At 33.5% G+C, this 21159-nt stretch overlaps 2 protein-coding genes and 1 pseudogene across 3 annotated transcripts; 2 read left to right on the top strand and 1 right to left on the bottom strand.

Moving 5' to 3' along the window:
- Positions 1-7425: 7425 nt before the first annotated feature.
- LOC18008908 lies at positions 7426-7995 on the top strand (annotated as a pseudogene).
- A 2634-nt stretch (positions 7996-10629) lies between these two features.
- LOC18008654 (THO complex subunit 4C) lies at positions 10630-13528 on the top strand. 2 transcript variants are annotated; one of them, XM_006391309.2, is made up of 7 exons: positions 10630-10759; positions 11138-11369; positions 12299-12442; positions 12536-12604; positions 12690-12880; positions 12968-13039; positions 13131-13519. In XM_006391309.2, the coding sequence occupies exons 2-7, from the start codon at positions 11163-11165 to the stop codon at positions 13303-13305; spliced, it is 858 nt and encodes a 285-aa protein (XP_006391371.1). In that variant the 5' UTR covers positions 10630-10759; positions 11138-11162; the 3' UTR covers positions 13306-13519. The 2 variants fall into 2 exon arrangements, with proteins under 2 accessions (XP_006391371.1, XP_024009536.1); XM_024153768.1 differs by having other exon boundaries at positions 12690-13039; positions 13131-13528.
- A 772-nt stretch (positions 13529-14300) lies between these two features.
- Positions 14301-17245, bottom strand: LOC18008371 (glucan endo-1,3-beta-glucosidase 2). Its single transcript, XM_006391307.2, has 4 exons — positions 16959-17245; positions 15077-16330; positions 14907-14934; positions 14301-14617 (listed from the first exon to the last, which is right to left on the bottom strand). The coding sequence occupies exons 1-4, from the start codon at positions 17050-17052 to the stop codon at positions 14473-14475; spliced, it is 1521 nt and encodes a 506-aa protein (XP_006391369.1). The 5' UTR covers positions 17053-17245; the 3' UTR covers positions 14301-14472.
- Positions 17246-21159: the final 3914 nt, after the last annotated feature.

Here is a 21159-nt window from a genome sequence, read left to right as displayed (position 1 = left end):
AGAAGAAAGGAGATTAAGAGTATGGAAGAACCATGTATCTGATTCAACTTCTCAATTACTTTTAGTTTTTAGAAAACACTTTCCAAGACATTCGATAACAATGAGGTTATGTCAAAGTGATTAAATTTATGTGTCAATCTGATATGTCAAAATGGTAGATGATGTGTCAAGATTGTGAAACATAACTCAACTTTTATATAATAGATTAATCTCAAGTGAGAATACTACTTAAATGCTAACTAAGGTCATGTTTCAGAATCAGATAGTGTCATGTTGTTATAAGTGACTATCTTTATGTGATCTTTGTCTTTGTCTTTCCTGAGATTTGAGTTGCTTTTGCTGTGATGTGTTGTGCGTAAATGTTTCTAGTTTGAAGTGATATGAAGTGATACGTTTGGCTCTCTGCTTTTAAGCATCTGTTGTTGTTTGGTCTTCCTGTATGAGTTATTCAACCAGTGTGTAACCTTCTTGAAAGTCTTTTAGCTTTGATTTTGACTCTGCACTAGATAGACCCCAATTGTTCCCTGCTTCTTAACGCAGTTTTGTTTGTTTGCAGGGGCTACAAACGCTAATTTAGAAGAACTTTGTTGGAAACATCTGATTTCCTGAACCATCTATGCTCAAATTTTGGTAAACCTCAAAACTCAAATATTTTAGAGTTATTATGTTTGGCACTAATATTAAGATTTTTGGAGTTCATGTTTGGTATTGATGTTGGTTCTTCTTTAATTGTCAAATCATGTTTTGATTCTTATAAAAAAAATTATATTTCAGAAAAATACAAATTTACAAATGTCAAAAATAATAATTTGAAAATTATTTAGTTATAAATATTATTTAGAACATGAATTAAAATTAATATAGTTAAGAGTAAGCCTAAAAGTATAATTAAATTAAAACTTTGGTATTTTGGATATAATCTTATTAAAATTATCTAGATTAAGATGTAAATTTAAATGAAATCTAGGAATAAACCTGCACTGTAGCATGGGGGAACTTTATTTTACCTTCAATTAAGTAAAATAACTTTGTAAAAAAAATATTTTGTAAAAACAGTTATTTTTATAAACTTAACGATAATATAGTACATATTTTTAGGGGCTGAATTTCAAATATTGAGTTGGTCCGTATATGAAGTCATCTTTTTTAAACTGAAGCATGGATCTTTGTCTCTGTCCACGTAATTGCAAGAATGCTAGTATAATTTGAGGAACGTGTGTTTATAAATATATCTCTATAAGTAAAAAACAGTAGGAAATCATACAAATGTATTCAGCAGCTAAAAAAACATTTAAGTGTCTCTCCAGTCATTTTACTGTATTGTTTCCATGTATGTAGGACTTTAATTTCGACGCGCCAGCCAGTTTTGAACGCTTCACTTCGTTGAGGTAGGAGATTGGTAGAGAAACAGCCGTTTGAATGTAATGTAGTTTACTATAGAGGGTTTGGTCCTTTGGAATTAAGCTTAGGTGTGGTCGTTTATGTTCTATAAAGGTAGCCTTTTATAATTGTTTGTAGTTTAGGGTTTTGAGATGATGCATTTGATAAATTACATTAATTACGTTAACTTGGTTGGCAAGATTAATTTGATTCATATAAAGAGTTGGTAAGTGACGATTAAATTTTTGGGAGTGTTATCACATTGTATGATTCTTTTTCCTATATATGCATTTGCATTTTCTCGTAGATTAGAGTTTTTTTTTTCATATTCACATAATGTTGATTACATTGTCTCATATATTTTTTTCTCTATATGCATTCTCTCATAGATTATAATTTTTTTTCCCATATTTACATAATAATTATCATATTATATGATTTTTTTCTAATATATACATTCTCTTGTATATTAAAAGTTTTATTTCTATATATATATATATATATATTCAGGTAATAATAATTATATTTTCTCGTAGATTTTTTTCTCATATATAGATTCTCTTGTAGATTAGAATATCCTTTCTCCTCTCGTGGAATATTCAGACAATGATGATTATAATATATATATTATCTCGTAAATTAGAAATTATTTTCCAAAAAAATTTTGGCCCAATTTACTATTATTTAAGACTTGCAATTTTGGCCTATGAAATTTTCTTTGGTCCAGTCAATTAATATATAAAGTTTAGTTATATAATATTATCTATTATATAAAGAGTGAGTTGTGTCTCACAAACTTAACACCTAAGAGCAACCTTAATGGGAGAGACCCATGAGGGTCTTCAGACCATTGTTTAATTAGTTTCTGAGTAAAAAGTGAGCAAAAGAATCTGATTCTAGAGACTTGGTGTTTTAGCTGTGCAATGGAGAGACTGATATGGGTTTCTAAACAAAAAAGTTATTTTTTACCAAATTAAAATAAATCAAAATTGTTAAAAAAACTGATTTCATTAAAACTTAGCAAAACATGCATTTAAATTTAGAGAAACTAAACATACAAATTAACATAAAACTTAATTGTTATAAATGACCAAATTTCTGTCATATATGCTCCATCAAATCTTCTTGCAATTGTTCATGTATTTCATTGGAACGAACTCTCTTCCGAGTATCCAACATATTTTCAACATTTGTAGCCATACTTGTCGAGTACGAGCGATCTATCGGTGAACTGCTAGTTCCCTCCCCTAGTTGAAATTCTTCTATCGCATTATAATGAGTGCGTACATCTCGTTCGTCTTCAACTATCATATTATGGAGTATGATACAAGCTCTCATAATTTTACCTATTTTATCTTTATCCCAGAAAAGAGCCGGATTTTTAACAATTGCAAATCGAGATTGCAATACACCAAAAGCACCCTCAACATCTTTTCGGACAGACTCTTGACGCTCTGCAAATACAGATGCTTTTATGCTCTGGGGAAGTGGAATTGATTGGATGAATGTGGCCCATTTTGGATAGATACCATCGGTGAGATAGTATGCCAGACCGTATTCCCATCCATTGACAGAAAAATTCACTTGCGGTGCTTTTCCTTTTAAGATATCATCAAACACGGGTGAGCGATCTAGGACATTAATATCATTTAATGTACCTGGAGGTCCAAAAAATGTGTGCCAGATCCAGAGATCATATGAAACTACGGCCTCTAAAACGATTGTTGAATTTCTGAACCACATGAGTATTGTCATTTCCAAGCGGTTGGACAGTTCTTCCACTCCCAATGCATATAGTCGATGCTTCCTATCATCCTGGGAAATCTGCGTTGATCTGCAACATCAAGTAAGCATTGAAGATCCTCCTGTGTTGGTCTCCGTAGGTACTAATCCCCGAACAAATGGATTGATACGCCTTCATATACGCACTGATACCTGATTAATAACATAAATCAGAAAGGACACCTCTACTAGAAACAAATAAACGATGTATATGAAGTGAACAGAAGATAGCAATAGATGAAATGAAATACAGAAGTCATTATAACAACATTCATGATAAGATCAGACAGATGGTCCTAAACTCATCTCCGTTAATGTTACAGCAGCCTATTCTACATCCCAACGCCTAACGACACAAGAGATGACAGTAAAAATTACTAAAAACAGAATTAGAAGCAGATCAGAACCTCGAGTAGCAAGTGAAAATTTCACTCCAGCCACTTCACTTTGAATGAAGCCTATGAATTCCTCGATCTCGGTAATGGTGTTATTGATTCCGGCAATGCGATCTTCCAAGGCATAGAGACGATCCTCATAAGACTGCAGGAGGGCTATTCGGTTGGAACTTTCCATCATGGAACTCATCCTTGAACTCTGCTGGTCGATGCGGAGCTGAAGAATCGTCAGCTGCTCCTCAATGGCATCATCCCACCATTTGGAAATGTGATCCGGATTTTCCTGCACACAAGAAACAATTAACTTCACCAAACATAACTGAATAACATAACAAACTACCTACATATAGAAAAACATTATGATCTTACCTCGCCCAATATAGAAGGACAAGAGTAGAACATCCTGCCGCGAGTCTCTGGTGCTGTAGACTCTTCTAGTACACAGCGAAGTCTACAATAGCAACGGTCAGGAACCCCAAAGTCCCCATCAGCTTTTGCACAACCACTGTCATAGCTGGCCTCCGATGTTGTGCTGTTGGTGTAGCTAATCGGCATTTCCCTGTAAATATCAGAACAAAACTAATCAAACTCACAAGTAAAAAAAAGATGAACCAAAAACATCATGAGTAACAGTCATATAACAAAAAATGACATAAAAGACCATACTCACAAGTATAACATCAAAAGCAAAACACCAAAACCATAATGACAACAAACGATGAAACAAATCATACTTGCAAGTACAAAATCACACTCACCAGTATTAAAATCAAAAGCGATGAACCAAAATCACCATGACTAAAAACGATGACATAGAAGAGCATAATCAAAGTAAATTGAAAGTAGTTAAACTTGTTAACCGATTCCATCACTAACAATTGAAAACGATGAATGAGACAACCAATTCCATCAATAACAATGAAAATCAAGGTCATATACAAACTAATCAGATCAAATTATCCCCAAATATGCGGAAATAACCCAAAAAAGTCATCACATAAGAAAAGCCCCAATTCCCAAAATTAGGGTTTCCTCGCAAATCAGGATTTTTCCAAATTCAAGATCAAATACAAACAAATCTAAACCCTAGAAGACACACAATCTTCGATTACGGTATACACAGAACGCGATAATCCTGGATTACCAAACAAAAATTCAACCGATAAAGAGAGGAGATTAGGGTTTAAGAACTTATCTCTTTCGCCTTCCCTTTCGCAGACAAGTTTCGAACCCTGATGCGATCCGACGGAGAAGCTGCCGGAGATAAATCGATTTGGCCTCGAGTTCGTCGGAGAAATGAGAGAAGACGAAAGGAAATGAAAACTATCGAGTATCGAGGAAAATGAAATCCTTTTGCAAAAAAAAAAAAAATCTCAGCAACTTTGAAAACAAATGAACACATAACACGTGTGGCAAGAAACACGTAAAAACGTCCCCAATTAGAAGACGTTTCTGGCAAATTAGAAACGAACCATCAAAAAATTATTAAGTTTCTGCTAAATACCTTCTAAATACAGCGTTAAAGATGCTCTAAGCACCCATTCTTTTGACACATCAGCTTCTAAAAAATTATTAGATTTTTTTTATCGTCTGAAATCTTGTTATTATATTAGAAAAACTATTACAAGAACAATTTTTCAACTGACAATCTATTCGGTCCACTTGAATCCACGCAGCCTTGGACCACAACGAACAGTTCTCCTTGCACTATGCTGAAATGTTCCTTATAAACTTGTCTTCATTAATAACCTGCAGAAATCGCATATTCCGGGGATTGAAACCCAGACTTCTTGGTGTAAAAGCATCAATGAACCTTTAGTCGACCACTGGACTAAAAGGCTTTCACATTTAGATTTTTATTATTTAATAATTTTTAAAAATCTCGTCGTAGATAAACATCAATTTATCACTTAAATCATTGAATTCAGTGATAAACATACATTTGTTAAAAAAAACTCTCCTTAAAAGTGTGATTTATCTTACTTAAATTAACTAATTATCTTTCCTTATATATAAGCTATCTTATTAAGATTACTGAACCAAAAATAAGAAAAAAAATAGGAGCAGTCATAAGAGGCCGAGATAGAGAAGAGGAGAAATAAGAAAGAAAAAAAAAAGAGGAGAAAGAGTCGTGAAAGAAGGAAGAAAAGAGAAGAGAAGACAAGCCGTGAGTAGGAGAGGGAGAGAGAGGAGGAGATTAATGACAAAGAAAAAGAGAAGAAGCAGAGAGAGCACATAAACAAGAGGAATCGAAGGAGAACAAGTGTCGGGAAATCAGAATGGATGACGTTGCAGAGAAAGAATGGACCATCACCACCGCAAAAGGAGAAGAATGAGAAAGGTATATCTGTTTGTGAAGGTAGGGAAAAGAGGAATCAAAGCAAATCGGAGTGATTATTAGATACAATATCAATTACTAACTCAACAGAGAATCAGAGATGACCTATAAAAGCTTTCGATTTCTTTATTTCAGTAGACATCAAAATATCTATGCGAAAGCTAAGCAGCCACTATACAATTTTTCTTTGCTACCGCCAATAGGGGTCTATATTCTATCAGTTTAATTGTGATTATGTGTAGAATATACTAGCTGATCAATAAGTAGCAGTGTTATTTTATAGCTTAAGAGTTCTTTGATTATAATTTACCAAAATTTTATTTATTTTCTTATAATATAAAGTTTATGTAAATGTTTGTGGATACGTATGACAGTTTGTTTAGCAAATGAATGGTTAAAATAAAAAATCTACTAATTATTTTAATACATTCCATAGAAATGCTTATGACCTACTAAATGGAGGTAAATATTTTTTACCATGATTTAAAAAAGAAAGATTGTTGAAAGTTTGGCACCAATCATGTAGGAACTAAGTGGAACAAAAAATGAAGAAATGAGTAGTAGAATGTTGTCGTTTAAAGAGTCTATTTGAGTGTGTGTGTGTGTAGTGTTTAGAGAGATTGAATTAGGATTGTGTTTTGGTGATTTCATTGACAAATGTTATCGTTTAATTAGGTTTTTTAAGAAAATTACAAATTCAAAATACAAAAAAAAGTTTTCAAAGTGGATTTAGAGTAATATTTTGATATTGCAACGATAACTTTTAACGATGTGAAACAAAGAATATCTATATTATTGTGGTTAAGAGAGAGCTAAGAAGTTTTTATAGGAGTTGAGAGAAGTGAGCACAACATGATATAGTCTAAAATACATCAGTGCATTCAGGTTAAACAATAAATTTTTAGAACAATTTAATACATTTAAAAAGACAAATTTGGGCTAAGAGTTTAATTCAATACAATCCATAATCTCAACTTGGGCTTATGAAAATGATAGCATTAGATATTTATAATATCTTTGAGATATTCATTCAAAAATGGAGATGTAGTAAATCTAGTTTGTGCTACTTGACCCAAATCTGTGCTTTTTATTTTTACATAAAAGAAATCTAGATTTTTTTTTAAAGCTACCATATCAACTCTAGAGAGGAGAATCTCTCTAATGCTCTGACATGTAATGCTGTTAAATTAATTTTTGTGCGATTCATTTAACGTAGGTTAGGTAGTATATTGATTAAATTAATTTTTGTGCAAACCCTAAATTTTGTGTCGTTCATATAAAATAATTTTCTATTTTTTTACATCAATACAATCTGCAATTTTAGAAGGTATCTAATAAACTACCAAAAAGGAAAAAAAATGTATGCTTTGACCGTTGACATATTGCTTTCTATTAATTTATATAATTTCATTAAGGTACATAATCTGTTACCATTAATGGAAAAAATATCTTAGCAACAGTTAATACATGAAGATATGTTTTAGTCAATATAAATCTCACATAAGTTCTCAGACATTTGGAACAAGAAAAATGGTTGTATACGTCAAAAAAAACTTTTTTTCTGGCTCATATAGTGGTTTTACTTCTTTTTGTGATCTCATCATATGCTAGATTTAGTACGATGGTTACAAAAGATGAGATCGAGGGCATCTGCACAAAGAAAGATAGGGATTTCAAACCTTCACTTTGTTTTGAGATTCTAAAACCAACCCCTGAAACTGCATTATTTGATTTTCCTGGCCTAGCCAAATTTTTGCTCATTACCAGTCTCGCAATGTTTCGGATGCATTCAAACAAATAAAGTTGTTCGAAGGCAATACAACAGATTTGCAAAAATTTCAACTTTGTGAAGGACGATATGACGCTACTCTTGATGATATAGATAAGGCCCTCAAAGCCTTGGCTGCCAAAGATTACTACCTCTTAAACATGTACGCCAGTGCAAAAACAGATATGTATTTGTGTATTAATGAATTGTCAACAATGAAGCCAGTACCAGAAGTCTTGATCAAGAGGAGTATGATCATTAGTGATATCTCTAGCATTGTCTTGGTGATTCTCGAATGTTTCATAAGAGAAGAAAAAATAAGATGTAATTGAGATTTACCATGATAATTTTGTTAGTTTGATCTCCTGTTCTCATTGCTTTTTAAACATAAATATAAACATCTCATTATATAAAACTAAAACGCACATGCATGATAATGATAATTTACAATATCTTGATTTCTGTTATTGATTTGATGTCATGACATTTTTCACTATAATAATATAAACTAATAGAAACTGTCTTATGTTTTATCTAGAAAGAATTAGTTTTAGAATGTTAATTGATTTATAATTTGTCCCTTTAATGTTTTTTTATTTTTGAGTCACTTTTTGACATAGTTATCCTTCTAAATTAGTTATGATAATTATAATTAAAATACAATTCGATTTTTTTTAAATAAAAATCATTAATTCCAAAATAAGAAAGAAAAATATTTTCAGATACCATTTAAAGAAAAAAAAATATTTAAAAAATATTTAAATTTGTTCTACATATGGTAGAACGCGTGTTCTACGTTCTACCTTTACGTAAAACCCCAATTCTATAGCTATTTATAGTTTCTACTAGTCTGTATAATTTTTTTTCTACAACTCTTTTTATATTCTATGTTATGGTAGATTACAAGTTATACCGGGTAGACTATATTCTACGTGTTGGTAGAATAAAACTTTTACCAAATAGAAAAGGTTTTACGTTATTATAGAATCTTAATTCTACTTATTAGACCAAATTTCACATTAATGTAGAACATTTCTTCTATTTATGAGACAAAGTTTTACGTGTTGGTAGAATACTACTTCTACCAAATTCTGAGAAAATCTAGAAAAATTAGTTAACTTTCAGATTTTTAAATTTTTGAAAATTTTTTTTTCATGTTTTCTCTTTGTTATTGTAGTGTTTGCTTTTTTTGTTTTACTTTATCGTTTTCTTCTTCTTCCCATTGATCCATGAATATTTTTTTTTAAGTTTACGTATCTTATGCTTCAAACATGCTACATATCTGTGTCACTTGTTGTTTATGAAAATCATGAACAGATAAGAAGTGGATTTTTGTGGCTGAAAACTGTAAATCAACAAAATTCCCAAATCAATTGAGAATATATAAACCCTAGAACATAACCTATCGAAAATTGTGTTTCGGATCTGTCAGAGAAGATATGAAGGTTTTGAGTTTCAGGTAAGCGGAAAAGAACGTGAAAACTTTCCTATGTTTTAGAAGAAAGTTTCTTCCACTTGTTTTTTTTTTTAAATTAAAAAACATTAATTTATATTTTAATTAATTTAATAATTCGAAATTGATGGGTATAATTGGAAAAAATTTCAAAAAACATTAGAATAACAAATATTTTTTCAAAAACATTAAGGGGACAAATCATAAATTAATTAGCATTATAAAATTTATTATCCCATTTAAAAAAAATATTTAAAAAATATTTTTAAATTTGTTCTACATATGGTAGAACGCGTGTTCTACGTTCTACCTTTACGTAGAACCCCAATTCTATAGCTATTTATAGTTTCTACTAGTCTGTAGAATTTTTTTTCTACGACTCTTTTTATATTCTATGTTATGGTAGATTACAAGTTATACCAGGTAGACTATATTCTACGTGTTGGTAGAATAAAACTTCTACCAAATAGAAAAGGTTTTACGTTATTATAGAATCTTAATTCTACTTATTAGACCAAGTTCTACATTAATGTATAACAGTTCTTCTACTTATAAGACAAAGTTTTACGTGTTGGTAGAATACTACTTCTACCAAATTCCGAGAAAATCTAGGAAAATTAGTTAATTTTCAGATTTTTAAATTTTTGAAAACTTTTTACTTTTTTTTGTTTTTCACGTTTTTTCTTTGTTATTATAGTATTTGTTTTTTTTTTACTTTATCGTTTTCTTCTTTTTCCCGATCCAGAAATTTTTTTTTTAAGTTTACATATCTTGTGGTTCAAACATGCTACATATCTATGTCACTTGTGGTTTATGAAAATTATGGACAAATAAGACGTGGATTTTTGTGGCTGAAAACTGTAAATCAACAAAATCCCCAAATCAATTGAAAATATATAAATCCTAGAATTGAACTTTAATGGGAATAATGTGAAGAACACGAGTTAGCAGAGGAGGAGAAAGAAAAACATAACCTATCGGAAATTGTGTTTCGGATCTGTCAAAGAAAAGAAGAAGGTTTCGAGTTTCAGGCAATCGGAAAAGAACGTGAAAATATTGGGTGTTTTCTATGTTTTTTTAATTAAAAACATTATTTTATATTTTAATTAATTTAATAATTCGAAATTAATGGATATAATTGGAAAAAATTTCAAAAAAATATTAGAATGATAAATATTTTTTTAAAAACATTAAGGGGATAAATCATATATCAATTAGCATTATAAAACTAATTATCCCATATAATAAAATAAAGATTGATTGCAATCAGAAAAACGGGGAGTGATTTTGATATTATCGCTAAGTGCAGTCCTAATTTTATATTTTGTATTAACTAATCGCGTAATTTCCTTACCTGGCAAGCTTCCTTTTTCTCGCCGACCTTAACTTTTTCTTTTTCTCGTTAATATCTAAACATCAAAAGACGTAAAACACCCCAAAAACCCAAATCTAATTACAAAATTACTCCGTTGACATTGACCTATTTAAAGACCTCACCTTCTCCCTAGGCCGTGAATAATACAGCTGAATTTTTCCCCCTTCCTCTGTAACACCCTAATTCCACATACGACTCGTTACGATCTCTTTCAAAAACCCTAGCCGATCTCTCGATCTTCTTCGTTCTGCCTTTTGTTCATAATCTGGTAAAGTTTCGATTCTCCTTTTTGTTTTGTTTTGCGAATTGTTCATCGTGATAGAGTTTGTGTCCTTGATGCATCTGGTTTGAGTTCGCTTAAGAATCTATGTCTAGGCTTTGTTTATATTCCGAGATCTGTTGATTTTAGGGCTTTTGAGGCGTCGATTACCGTCAATTTTATATCAGTCAATGGATTTGAAATTTAAATTGTCTATATGGATCTTCTTATAAGAATCTTCACCGTTATGTCCTTGGATCTGTGTATACGAGACTTGAAATTTTATATCCGTAGGAAACGAAACTAGTGTCTGATTGTCTTGTTCGTGTTTTATCGTTTGTGTTGGTGTTAGCTAATATTTGTTTTTCTTCCCCTTAATTTCTGCAGGGGTTTTGATTTTATTTGATTGAAGATGTCAGAATCATTGAATATGACTCTTGATGAGATTGTCAAGAGAAGTAAGACCGCTGCGAGGTCTGGAGCTAAAGGAATTTCCCGACGTGGCCGTGGTGGTCGTGGAGCAAATGGTTTTCTCGGAGCTGGAAGAGGAGCTGGACCTGTTCGCAAAGGTCCTCTCGCTCTTAAAGTTCGACCATCATCATCCTTCTCGATAAACAAGGCAAGCTCGAATATCTGGGATGCTCTATGTGTGTTTGATTGGAAATCTGAGTTTCTGGTGTGACACCAATCACCGAAGCATTACTGAATCATGCTAATACTAAAAGGAGGGGCTTTTTTCACATTCATGCATTAATCGTTCTGATGATGACACACTTTTAGCATTCGAAACTTCGTCTGGGAGGATACTCACAGATTGCAAGGATCTTCTAACATCTTCTAGTTTATGGAGACGATTCTGTTAGAGAAGCCTCTTCCTTGTCTTCCGGTTTTGGTGTAATTAGTGGTTTATGTGGTTAAATTCTGAGGATTTCGACAGTCATGCATAGATGTGAAGACGTTTTTAGTTGATATTGTCTCTCACTGTACTCTTACTGAGGAGCTCCATTAAGCTAAATAGTCCACATAGGTTCATTTGGTGTGATAAAATACTATGAAAAAAGTTAGAGACGTTGCTCTTTTCGGCAACGTAGGGGAAAAAAGCCTGCACATATGTGCAGTCATGTTGTTTGGGGGGAATTTCAGCAATTTCACATAACAGTTTAAATGATCTATGATGGATTATCTCTATAAGTGGGTGTATTTGCACCACGCATGAAGTTCACGATGGGCCTCTTGCTTCATCTGGAATTTCTTCGGAATGTGATGGCAGTCTCAGTTTTTTTATTCTCCAAGGACTTTGTTTTTGGCATCAGAGACTTACTGTAGAGTCAGTGTGATTCGTATTGAAGTTGGTCAAAATAGCTTGTTGTCCGTCCATTTCTCATTTTCTTTCTCCTTCGATGGTTCTTCCTGGAGATCTATGCTTTGACTGGTTTAGTACTTTCAGACAAATTGGTGGTTTCTCGTCTTACAAGAAATTTGTTGATTAATGTGGCTTCGAGATTCTACAGACCCTTTTTGGCTGACTTTATCTGTTCTACTGAATAGCTTGCCCGCAGGAAGAGGAGCTTGCCATGGCAGAATGAGTTGTTTGAAGATAGCCTTAGAGCCGTTGGTGTATCAGGAATGGAAGTCGGAACCACTGTTTATGTTACCAACCTTGATCAGGGAGTGACAAATGATGATATAAGGGTACATAGTCTGTCTTCAATGTTTCCAGTTCTTTGTTGCTTCCACGGGAAGAGTGTCCCTAAATTAGTTTTGTTACTCTCCTATGGGATCTAGGAACTCTTTGGTGAGATTGGGGAGATGAAAAGATATGCAATTCACTTCGACCAAAACGGTCGTCCAAATGTAAGTTATAAACTCAAGCCTTAACTTCGGTCTTGTATTTTTCCCTCTGGTTCTACATGTTACTTACCGTTGTGCTGTGTTCCAGGGCTCGGCGGAAGTTGTGTATATGAGAAGAAGTGACGCATTCCAAGCTATGAAGAGATACAACAATGTACTGTTGGATGGAAGGTCTATGAAACTGGAGATTCAGGATGGAAATACCAATGCTGCCCCTATTGCAGCTCGTGTTAATGTAACTGGATTGAACGGGAGGATGAAGAGGACTGTTTCCATTGGGTATGCTGTTACCATTTCTTGGTCTATCTATTTACAGGAGAATAAACTAAATGTATTAAACCTATTGATGATCAATGATTCTTGCAGACAAGGGATTAGAGGTGGGAGAGGGAAAGGAAGAGGAAGAAGTGCAGCTACTTCTGTGAGACGCCTTCCAATGTAAGTGTTCCAAAGAGTCTTAGCTCGGTTTCATATCAAGTGGGCAAATCATTTATCGGTTTTATCATCTATATTCTTCTGTTAATGGCAGCCAAAACCAACAAGGAGGTTTGAGAGGTGGTCGTGGTAGAGGCCGAGGCCAAGGCGGTGGTGGTGGCAGAGGGAGTAAAAGCGGTCGTGGCAGAAAGAAGCCAGTGGAGAAGTCGGCTGCTGAATTGGACAAGGATCTTGAAAGCTATCACGCTGAAGCTATGAACATCTCTTAGATTTCTGCATCGTGCCCTTTGTCTTTTGTCATTCTCTCTATGTTCTGTGTTTTTCTTACTCTGACAAATACCGAGTTGCTAAAGTCTGTCTGGTTTGGTTTGATTTTCGGTTAGGATGCTCTGCGTTGAGTTGTTTATCGTTTCTGTTTACAGTCACTTTGGTTGTTGATCTAAAAAGATTAGGTGTAAATGGAAAGCTATTACCGTTTTTGAGCTATCAAAATTGTGCACAACAAGATATGCAAAATATACATAACAAAATCAAGCAATTTGGTTTTTTCTTTTAGAATCAAGCTCTTTATTGGATGATCAGTTTTTCTTTGAATCGATTCAGCACTAGATTTTGGGTTGTTAAAATCTTATGAATTTCAGAACACGTAACATGCTTATATATACACAAAATACAGATGTTATGAAACAATTAACAATCTTCCTAGTGTAGCTGCAAACCATTTCTTGAAAAAACAACTCATCCATATACTCTGCACTAGAACCAGATTATCTGCATTCTATGGAGCAAAGCTCGAGCTTCCGATTCCACAATTTATAACACGGTTTTGGCAACTTAGCAGATCTACTAAGTAATGTATTCACTTGACTACTTGAGCACATATAACAATCCAACCACATCTATCTCATTCATATCTTCCTTTGACACTAGCATATGTATTGCATTTCAGGTATCCACTTTTGTGGCTTTTTCAACACCTCTGTGTAATGCCATTGTTTCTTGACTTTGATTGTGGATCTATTTCATTTTCAATCTTCAATCCACTCCGCAATGGTCTCGATTTGGTCGATCGATCAAAGACCATATGTTCTGTTCCAAATATGGTGTCAATTGATATAGTCAGAAGCAAATAGAGTAAAGAGTTTCTTCTGCTCCCCACTTGACCAAACTCTCTCAAAACAGCATCTTGTTACAATTCTTCTTCCTTCGAAGTTTGAGTATGCAGATATCCAACCAAAACAGCGTTTTATAAAGAACTTGGTTATAAGAAGCTGAAGACTATAGTTAAAAACAAAGAAAGACCATTAAATGTTTTCTTGATTGTTTCTTGTGTACAAAATCGAATCAAACACAATCAGCCTCTCAAATTCTAACTCCAATCCCACCTAAAAAAGATTAAAAACTTCCCGGAACGAAAAACATTTAAGATTTTTTCTTCACAAGAAAGCAACGTTCAAAATCACTGTCAAAATGCTCCAAATTCCCCGACTGTAATACAAATCACTCCTTATTCCAGAGCTCGTCGAATTCGCCGATGGTGCCGTTATGTTCACAGTCGTCCCGTTCTTTCCATCACCGCGGCTGCAACCGGAAAAAGAACAACAAAGATTACAAATAAAAAACTTGTACTAGTAAAGATTCCACAAATAAGAGTGTTCAATCCGGATAAACCGATTTAAAAACCGAACAAAACCCGATATAAACCATAAACAATTTTGACTCGGACGGTAAAGAAAACAAACGGCTTCGAATCCAGACCAATGCTAAAACATACTGGTTACTAACGCTACTATTAACCGAAAATCCGAACCAAAACCTAAATTCAACACTTCAAACCGAAAAAGGGGTATAAAGAATCAAGATGATTTACCTTCCTGCAAACACACATGAACCATGACCTGCAATGAAACCACAAAGCAAGAAAAAGTAAGCATTTTTTCTGTTGCTAATTAATTCTATCAAAAGGGTAACCATAAACAGTAGTATTGCACATTGCACAATGTAATGTTATAAAAAAAGCTTCTTTTTTTCTTTTCTTACTTGGATCTGTGGTGGTGATACTAGCAACTCCATTGAAGTCGCAAGCATCAGGATTATTCCCAGTCTGATGATAATAAGTATCAAACGCATAGTTAGCATGAGCAATCACACTATCTGGTTCATAACAAGCCTCTCCTTGCTTAATAGGCGAGCAATCAATTTTCCCAGGGCCACAAGCCCAATCAAGAGCAGCTTGAAGCATCTTAGGATCAGCACCTTCTCTTGCAGTACAGTAAGTTTGGTTCGTTGTATCATTAGCAAGAACACCACCCGAGTCAGTCAACCTCAGTATGTAAACAGGGTCACCATTTGCATTAAACAAACCCCAACTCTTCTCTGATAAAGATCCTGCTTTTGTATCTTCGTTGTACAGCTCGTAAATGTAAGTACTCACAGCGATCCCGGGGCGTTTTGGTGTTCCTGTCTTGTTAAGAACATGTCTTATGAGATTGCTGTTGTAAGTGTTGGCATTGTCTAGCGTAGCATCAGGCTCATTGCTCTCTCCTTTCGATGGCCATCCTGATTCGGTTACCAAAACCGGAATGTTTGTGAAGTTCAAGTAAGCCATTGCGAAATACGTAGCGTCCACCATTGCATCAAATGCGTTTGAGTAGTGAACAAGCGTGTTTGCATCAACAGCTTCTTTGTTAGGAGGAATCGGTTTGAAGAGCGCGTAGTCTAGAGGAATCACACCGTTTGATTGCATGTAGTCATAGTAAGGATACACGTTGATCATAAGGTATGAGTTTGTGGACTGCAAGAAGCTTAGTAACGGGACTATGACCGGGTTCAAAGAGCGGTTAAAGAAGGCTTGTGAGGGAGGAAAAGGGTCAAGGATCAAAGAAGTGGATAAAGGAGTAGAGACTTTGATCAAACGGTCAAGATTTGATGAAAGCAAAGCTGAATGAACGTTCTTGATGGCATTGACTAGTATAGGTGCTGCATTTGGGAGACTTGTTAGTACCTCAGAGCCAACGGAAATGGCGGTTATAGTCGTTGCAGGGTAATGAGCAATGACATTGCGTTTGACCCAATTAGCTGCGGTTGAATTGGATTGGCCAATGCCAAGAAGCTGGTCGTTTGGTATTGAGATTATGACTTTGATTTTGGTGTTTGCTAGAGCAATAAGCATTCCAGGATCAGCGTCGTATAGGCGGACATGTCGAATTTGCTGAGCTTTTAGCAGAGCAACAACTTGTGTAGGATGTGGCATGTCTGAAAGATCAGTTCCTATGTTTACTCCGATGAATGCACCTGCTTAAAGATAACATCTTTTTGCTTATAAGAAAAGACAAATATCACATCTTTTCAATCATTTCAAAGAAACCATTAAGCATCAGAACCTTTCCATATCTGAAGTTAGTCCTAAGGAATATCAAATCCTTAAACCCTAAATCCTTAACTATATTTGGGATGCAGCAATATTTAGATTCCTTAACAGAACTGTGAGTCTTATTATAAACTTGACTAAAACAAGTGTTTTCTAGTCAAAATATTTGTCCTGTATTAATTTTGTGGGGCATTAAAAACACCATTCTTGTTTCTTAGTGAGAATTTAAAAACAAGCCCACCTGCCAAACATATACAGACATTTATATCAGAACCTACCCACTCTCTCTCAAGCACACTCAATAAATCAAAACAGATAGATAAAGCCAAACAATACATAAACAAAACCAATAAATCTTTGCAAGTGTTCTAAAATTAGTTTATTCTAAGTGAGCAGCCAGATTTAAGCTATCACTGACATTGTAACTTATGTTCTAGAAGAACATTCACACATGCAAAACTTAGATATCTTAGTTTCAACTATGAATCTGAAACTAAAGGGTCCAAGATTGAAAAAAACAAAGAGATTCCAGATCAAAACATGTATACACACCTTCATCAGCTGGAGGAGCAGAGGAAGAAGCTGAAGTAAGAACTAAAAGAGAAACGAGAAAGTGAGGGAGAAGAAGATGGAGATGAGGAGCCATGGAAAGAGACGGACTTTTTTTTGGAGAGAATCTGAGATAACCCAAAGAGACAAGAAACAGAGGGAAGACAAAAAAGATAATTATGGGTTTTGGTTTCAAAAGATTTCGACTTTATGAGGAATAAATAAAAGGGAAAAACCACAAAACAGGAAAGGGAAAATTTGCGTGAGGGTAGAGAAAATAGGGTTTAAAGCTCTGAGGAAAAAAGGACATGGAGAAAAAGTTAGAAAATTTGTTGGTGATATCGAAAGAAAGAAGAGAGAGAGTTGGAAAATGAGGTAACAGTCGAATTAACGGCTCAGATCTTATCTTGAGATTTCAAATGGTCAAAAATAAATCCAACGGTCTTCTAAAATCTATCTAATAGAGAGAGAGAGGCTACACAGTCACTAGTCACAGTGGTACAGTAGGAAACAAAACCTAGAAACTTGAGTCATAATTATCTTTTTTGGTTTTGTTAAATACTATTAATATGCTTGATGATTAATTTGACTATAATAGTGAAACTTAGAACTGAAAATTATGTAGATATTCGATATATGTAAATAAAAAATTGTACACGGCAAACTATGCTATCTGGAAATGTAGATATATTGAGCAAATTTTACTTTTTTTCAAAAAAAAAAATTGCAAGGTTTTAAGAGCACAACTTTTGGTGTAGAGCAAGTTGCATTGGACAGCAAAATAAGTTGGTAACTACGAAGTAGCCGTTGCTACTCTTTTGTTTGCTTATATCTCTTTTTCTCGGATTAGATTTGGTCCTTTTTATTTACTTGCTATTTTACTTATATGATATATCTGAAATCATCTATTAATATGTTGATTATTTTCTCTTTTGGTTCTATTTTTGATCCATACTATACTATCTTATCTTTCTCATTCTTTTTCAGTTAATCTGAAAAAAAAAACAGTTAACTATACCATGTACAAAAGATAAACTCTATACACAATGTATGGAATTCAAAGAACTGGAAATGATCAATGGAGAAAAATAACTAAAAATAACTTTTAAGGATTTATACTCTTTCTGTTTTGAATTAATTATTCTTTAGTAAGTGATGTTCTCATAAATCTATACAAAAAATAACATAAAATGATTTTATTTACTCTTATTTATTGATATAATTTTCAGTCAAAAATCTCTAAATTCAATTAAAAAAAGTAGAATTAGTATTATACAAATTTTCTTAATTTATGTGTACAATGCTAAAACATCATCTAATTAAGAAGAAATTTAATTTTGTGTACCATGAAGGCAATTTTAAGAAAACGATGTCCTCTTTGCTAATTTTGAGTTATTGGTTTGATAAATTAAACATTCTATAGCCCAAATCAAAACATTTAATTCTGACGATAGTGGCGATAGATTTTGGCATTAACTTTCACCTTATATTAGTGTCGCCATCTCGTCTTCCTTAAAGAGATCCTTCGAAAACATGAATATAATCCATTATTTGTTATTCTTGTAGTAAGCTATTGGGAGATAATTTTTTTTTAAAAGAATTAAAAATATAAGACAAATAAATTTAACTATTGTCCATTTACTATTTATGTAGTAAATTTTGTCCTCTTAGTACTTCTACAAATAATTTAACCTCTTCTATTCTTATAATTTTAATTAAAATTTATGATACAAAATTTATATATATTAAATTAACATAGATAAGAAGTAAAAAAAAAAATTACCCTTAGACTTTGTAGAAGTCGCCTCCTACCATAGGTTTCTTCGATGAGAAAAAAAAAAGTCGACGTCGAACTTCTTTTCTTAGGTGTACTCTCCGGCGGATCCTATTCTCTATTTTCAATCCGGTAAGTCAAAATCAACCGGAATCCTCCTCTAATCTCGTCTGCGTACTCCAAATTCTCTGGGTTTTGTTTCAGTGGATTCAATTGTTAGGGTTTGTGTAATCCCAAATTGATCTGTTCAATCGATTGAAGTAGATTTGTTGTTGTTTCTTCTGAAATTTTTGTCTTTCTCATTCTTATTTGTTTTTTCAACTTGGTTTACTTGAAGTTTGTTGCTCAAAGCTAGTGTAGATATGAGATCACACCGATCTTAAGAACTTGTTCTTTGTAGTGTAGTAGTTGATCAATAGTCTTGAGCTTTAGTGATGGGTTAGTGCCTGGATAAAAGATAAAAACTTCAAGAGATTTATTGATTACAGTTTCTAGCTTTAGTGATTAGAGATTTATTGATCAAGTGTAATCTAACCTTGGCTAGTCCGACTGTAATGATTCTGCAGAGGAAAAGGTACCCACTTCTATTATTTAGATTTCATATACTCTATGTCATTGTAGGCTTTCTCCAAATCGATGAGAGTTGACTTTCAAACTTTCTTAGATTAATAGATATGAAACTTCCTCTTAGTTTTTAGACTGAGCATTTTTTTTGCCTTCTAATCTACATTAGTCACTGCTACATAGGTGTCTCATTAATTGTTACTCTTATTGTTAATGGTTTTACTTGCTACTTGCTGCTTTGCGAACTATTCTAATGCTCTCAAAATATCGACCGATCCATCACTACTGATTTCTCTTCTGTTGGAAAGAGTCCAATTTACAGTTATTAGTTTGCTTACAAGTGGGAATAAACTGCGTAGGAAGCAAGTGTTCTTAATTTGTAAGAGTCAAACTCTGCTAATTGAATGTCTTGCATGAAAGAAACTCAAGAAAATACGACTTCTTGCTGTGTTCGTTACCATAGTAATGTGCAGAGGCTTACTGATTTTTTTAATTATTTTGGGAAATTTCTTGTGAGTTGTGACCATTTTCTGTGGTTCTAATGTCTTTTAAGCATCTTTTGCAGACTATTTTTTGGAGATATATATTGCGTTGAAACAAAAAAGTTAGTGGAGCGACTTGCCAATTACATCATTTACAAGGTAGCTCTTGTTAATAACTTATTTTGATTGAAAAATAGACTGACACATACAATAACCTTCATTCTGTGTTTTGTATGAGATTTTTGGTAGTTTTCATTACTTAATTTATTAATATATTTATGACTTCCACTCTAGCATTACTGGTTTCCATTACACATATCCAATAATATGATCTGGGTTCGAACCCCACCATATGAGGGGTTCCTTTTTAAAAAAAAAAAAATTCGCAGTCGAACTAACATTATATACTTTTACCTTTATTTATATATCGATTTCCTCTCTAGCATTACTGGTTTCCCAACCCAACAAAATGATTTCGATTCGAAACCCACCCTGTGAGGGGTTTCTTTTTTTTTTTTCCCGCAGTCGAACTAACATTAAATACTTTTAGCTTTACCTATATATCGATTTCCACTCTAGCATTACTGGTTTCCCATATACCTACCCAAAAATGATCTCGGTTTGAAACCCACTGTGAGGGGTTGAGGAAAAAATTGTGTCGACGAACCTGTATATATTCCATTGCGATAACAGTCACAATTTTTGCTACTTCTCCTCAACTTAGCGTTTTTTCCCTCCTTCATTCTACAAACTTTCATGTCTTCTTCATAATTTTTTGTGGAATTTTGACAGAATAGGTGATGCGTGCTCGCTACGTGAGGGAACAAGTTTTACCCTTAACAAAACAAATGAAAGCCGCAAGTGCACAACTAATCAGTTGTAGTATTTAGGGATCGAATCCACAGAGATTTGTGTGCCTGGTATTCTTCTACGGGTTTTAACTTTATGTCTAGACTAAATTGGTTTTAAAGGTTGGTTGTTTTTCTTGCGAATTAAACTAAAACAAAAGAAAGCAAATAAATCTATCCTAAAATTTAAAGCAAGTAAAGAAAATCGAATGAAATGTAAATGGAATAAGTAAAATATCGAACTAAACAAAAATAAGGCAAGTAAAATATCGTATGAAAGGTAAATAAAGCAAGTAAATAACGAACTAAGGAAATTGAAATGCAGGTCTAAGAAAGCAAGTAAGAATCGATGGAATTGTAAACTATGGCTAAAAACGCTGAGCTTTTAGGAACTCTAAGGGATCATAATCGGTTTTAACACTAAGGTAGATAGATTGGGATTGACGGATAACAATATATGGGTTCTAGAGCTAGAGTACGGCGGTATGACTACGTCACTGTCGTGATCATAACCAACTGTTTCTCGCAACCCTGAC

This window comes from Eutrema salsugineum, unplaced genomic scaffold (genome assembly GCF_000478725.1).
Source record: "Eutrema salsugineum unplaced genomic scaffold, Eutsalg1_0 scaffold_9, whole genome shotgun sequence".
NCBI lineage: Eukaryota > Viridiplantae > Streptophyta > Magnoliopsida > Brassicales > Brassicaceae > Eutrema > Eutrema salsugineum.
Note: the sequence above shows the minus strand (reverse complement) of the source record. Positions and strands in the feature narration are given on the sequence as shown.

What these genes read in the sequence shown, in the direction of transcription:
- LOC18008371 (XM_006391307.2), bottom strand. Translation starts at nt 17,052, where the DNA reads ATGGCTCCTCATCTCCATCTTCTTCTCCCTCACTTTCTCGTTTCTCTT. An exon ending in TGCTCCTCCAGCTGATGAAG is followed by an intron (nt 16,331 to 16,958) that starts GTGTGTATACAT and finishes ATCTTTAAGCAG; the next exon opens with GTGCATTCATCGGAGTAAAC. An exon ending in TCATGTGTGTTTGCAGGAAG is followed by an intron (nt 14,618 to 14,906) that starts GTAAATCATCTT and finishes TTCCGGTTGCAG; the next exon opens with CCGCGGTGATGGAAAGAACG.
- LOC18008654 (XM_024153768.1), top strand. Translation starts at nt 11,163, where the DNA reads ATGTCAGAATCATTGAATATGACTCTTGATGAGATTGTCAAGAGAAGT. An exon ending in CATCCTTCTCGATAAACAAG is followed by an intron (nt 11,370 to 12,298) that starts GCAAGCTCGAAT and finishes TCTACTGAATAG; the next exon opens with CTTGCCCGCAGGAAGAGGAG. An exon ending in TCTGTGAGACGCCTTCCAAT is followed by an intron (nt 13,040 to 13,130) that starts GTAAGTGTTCCA and finishes TGTTAATGGCAG; the next exon opens with CCAAAACCAACAAGGAGGTT.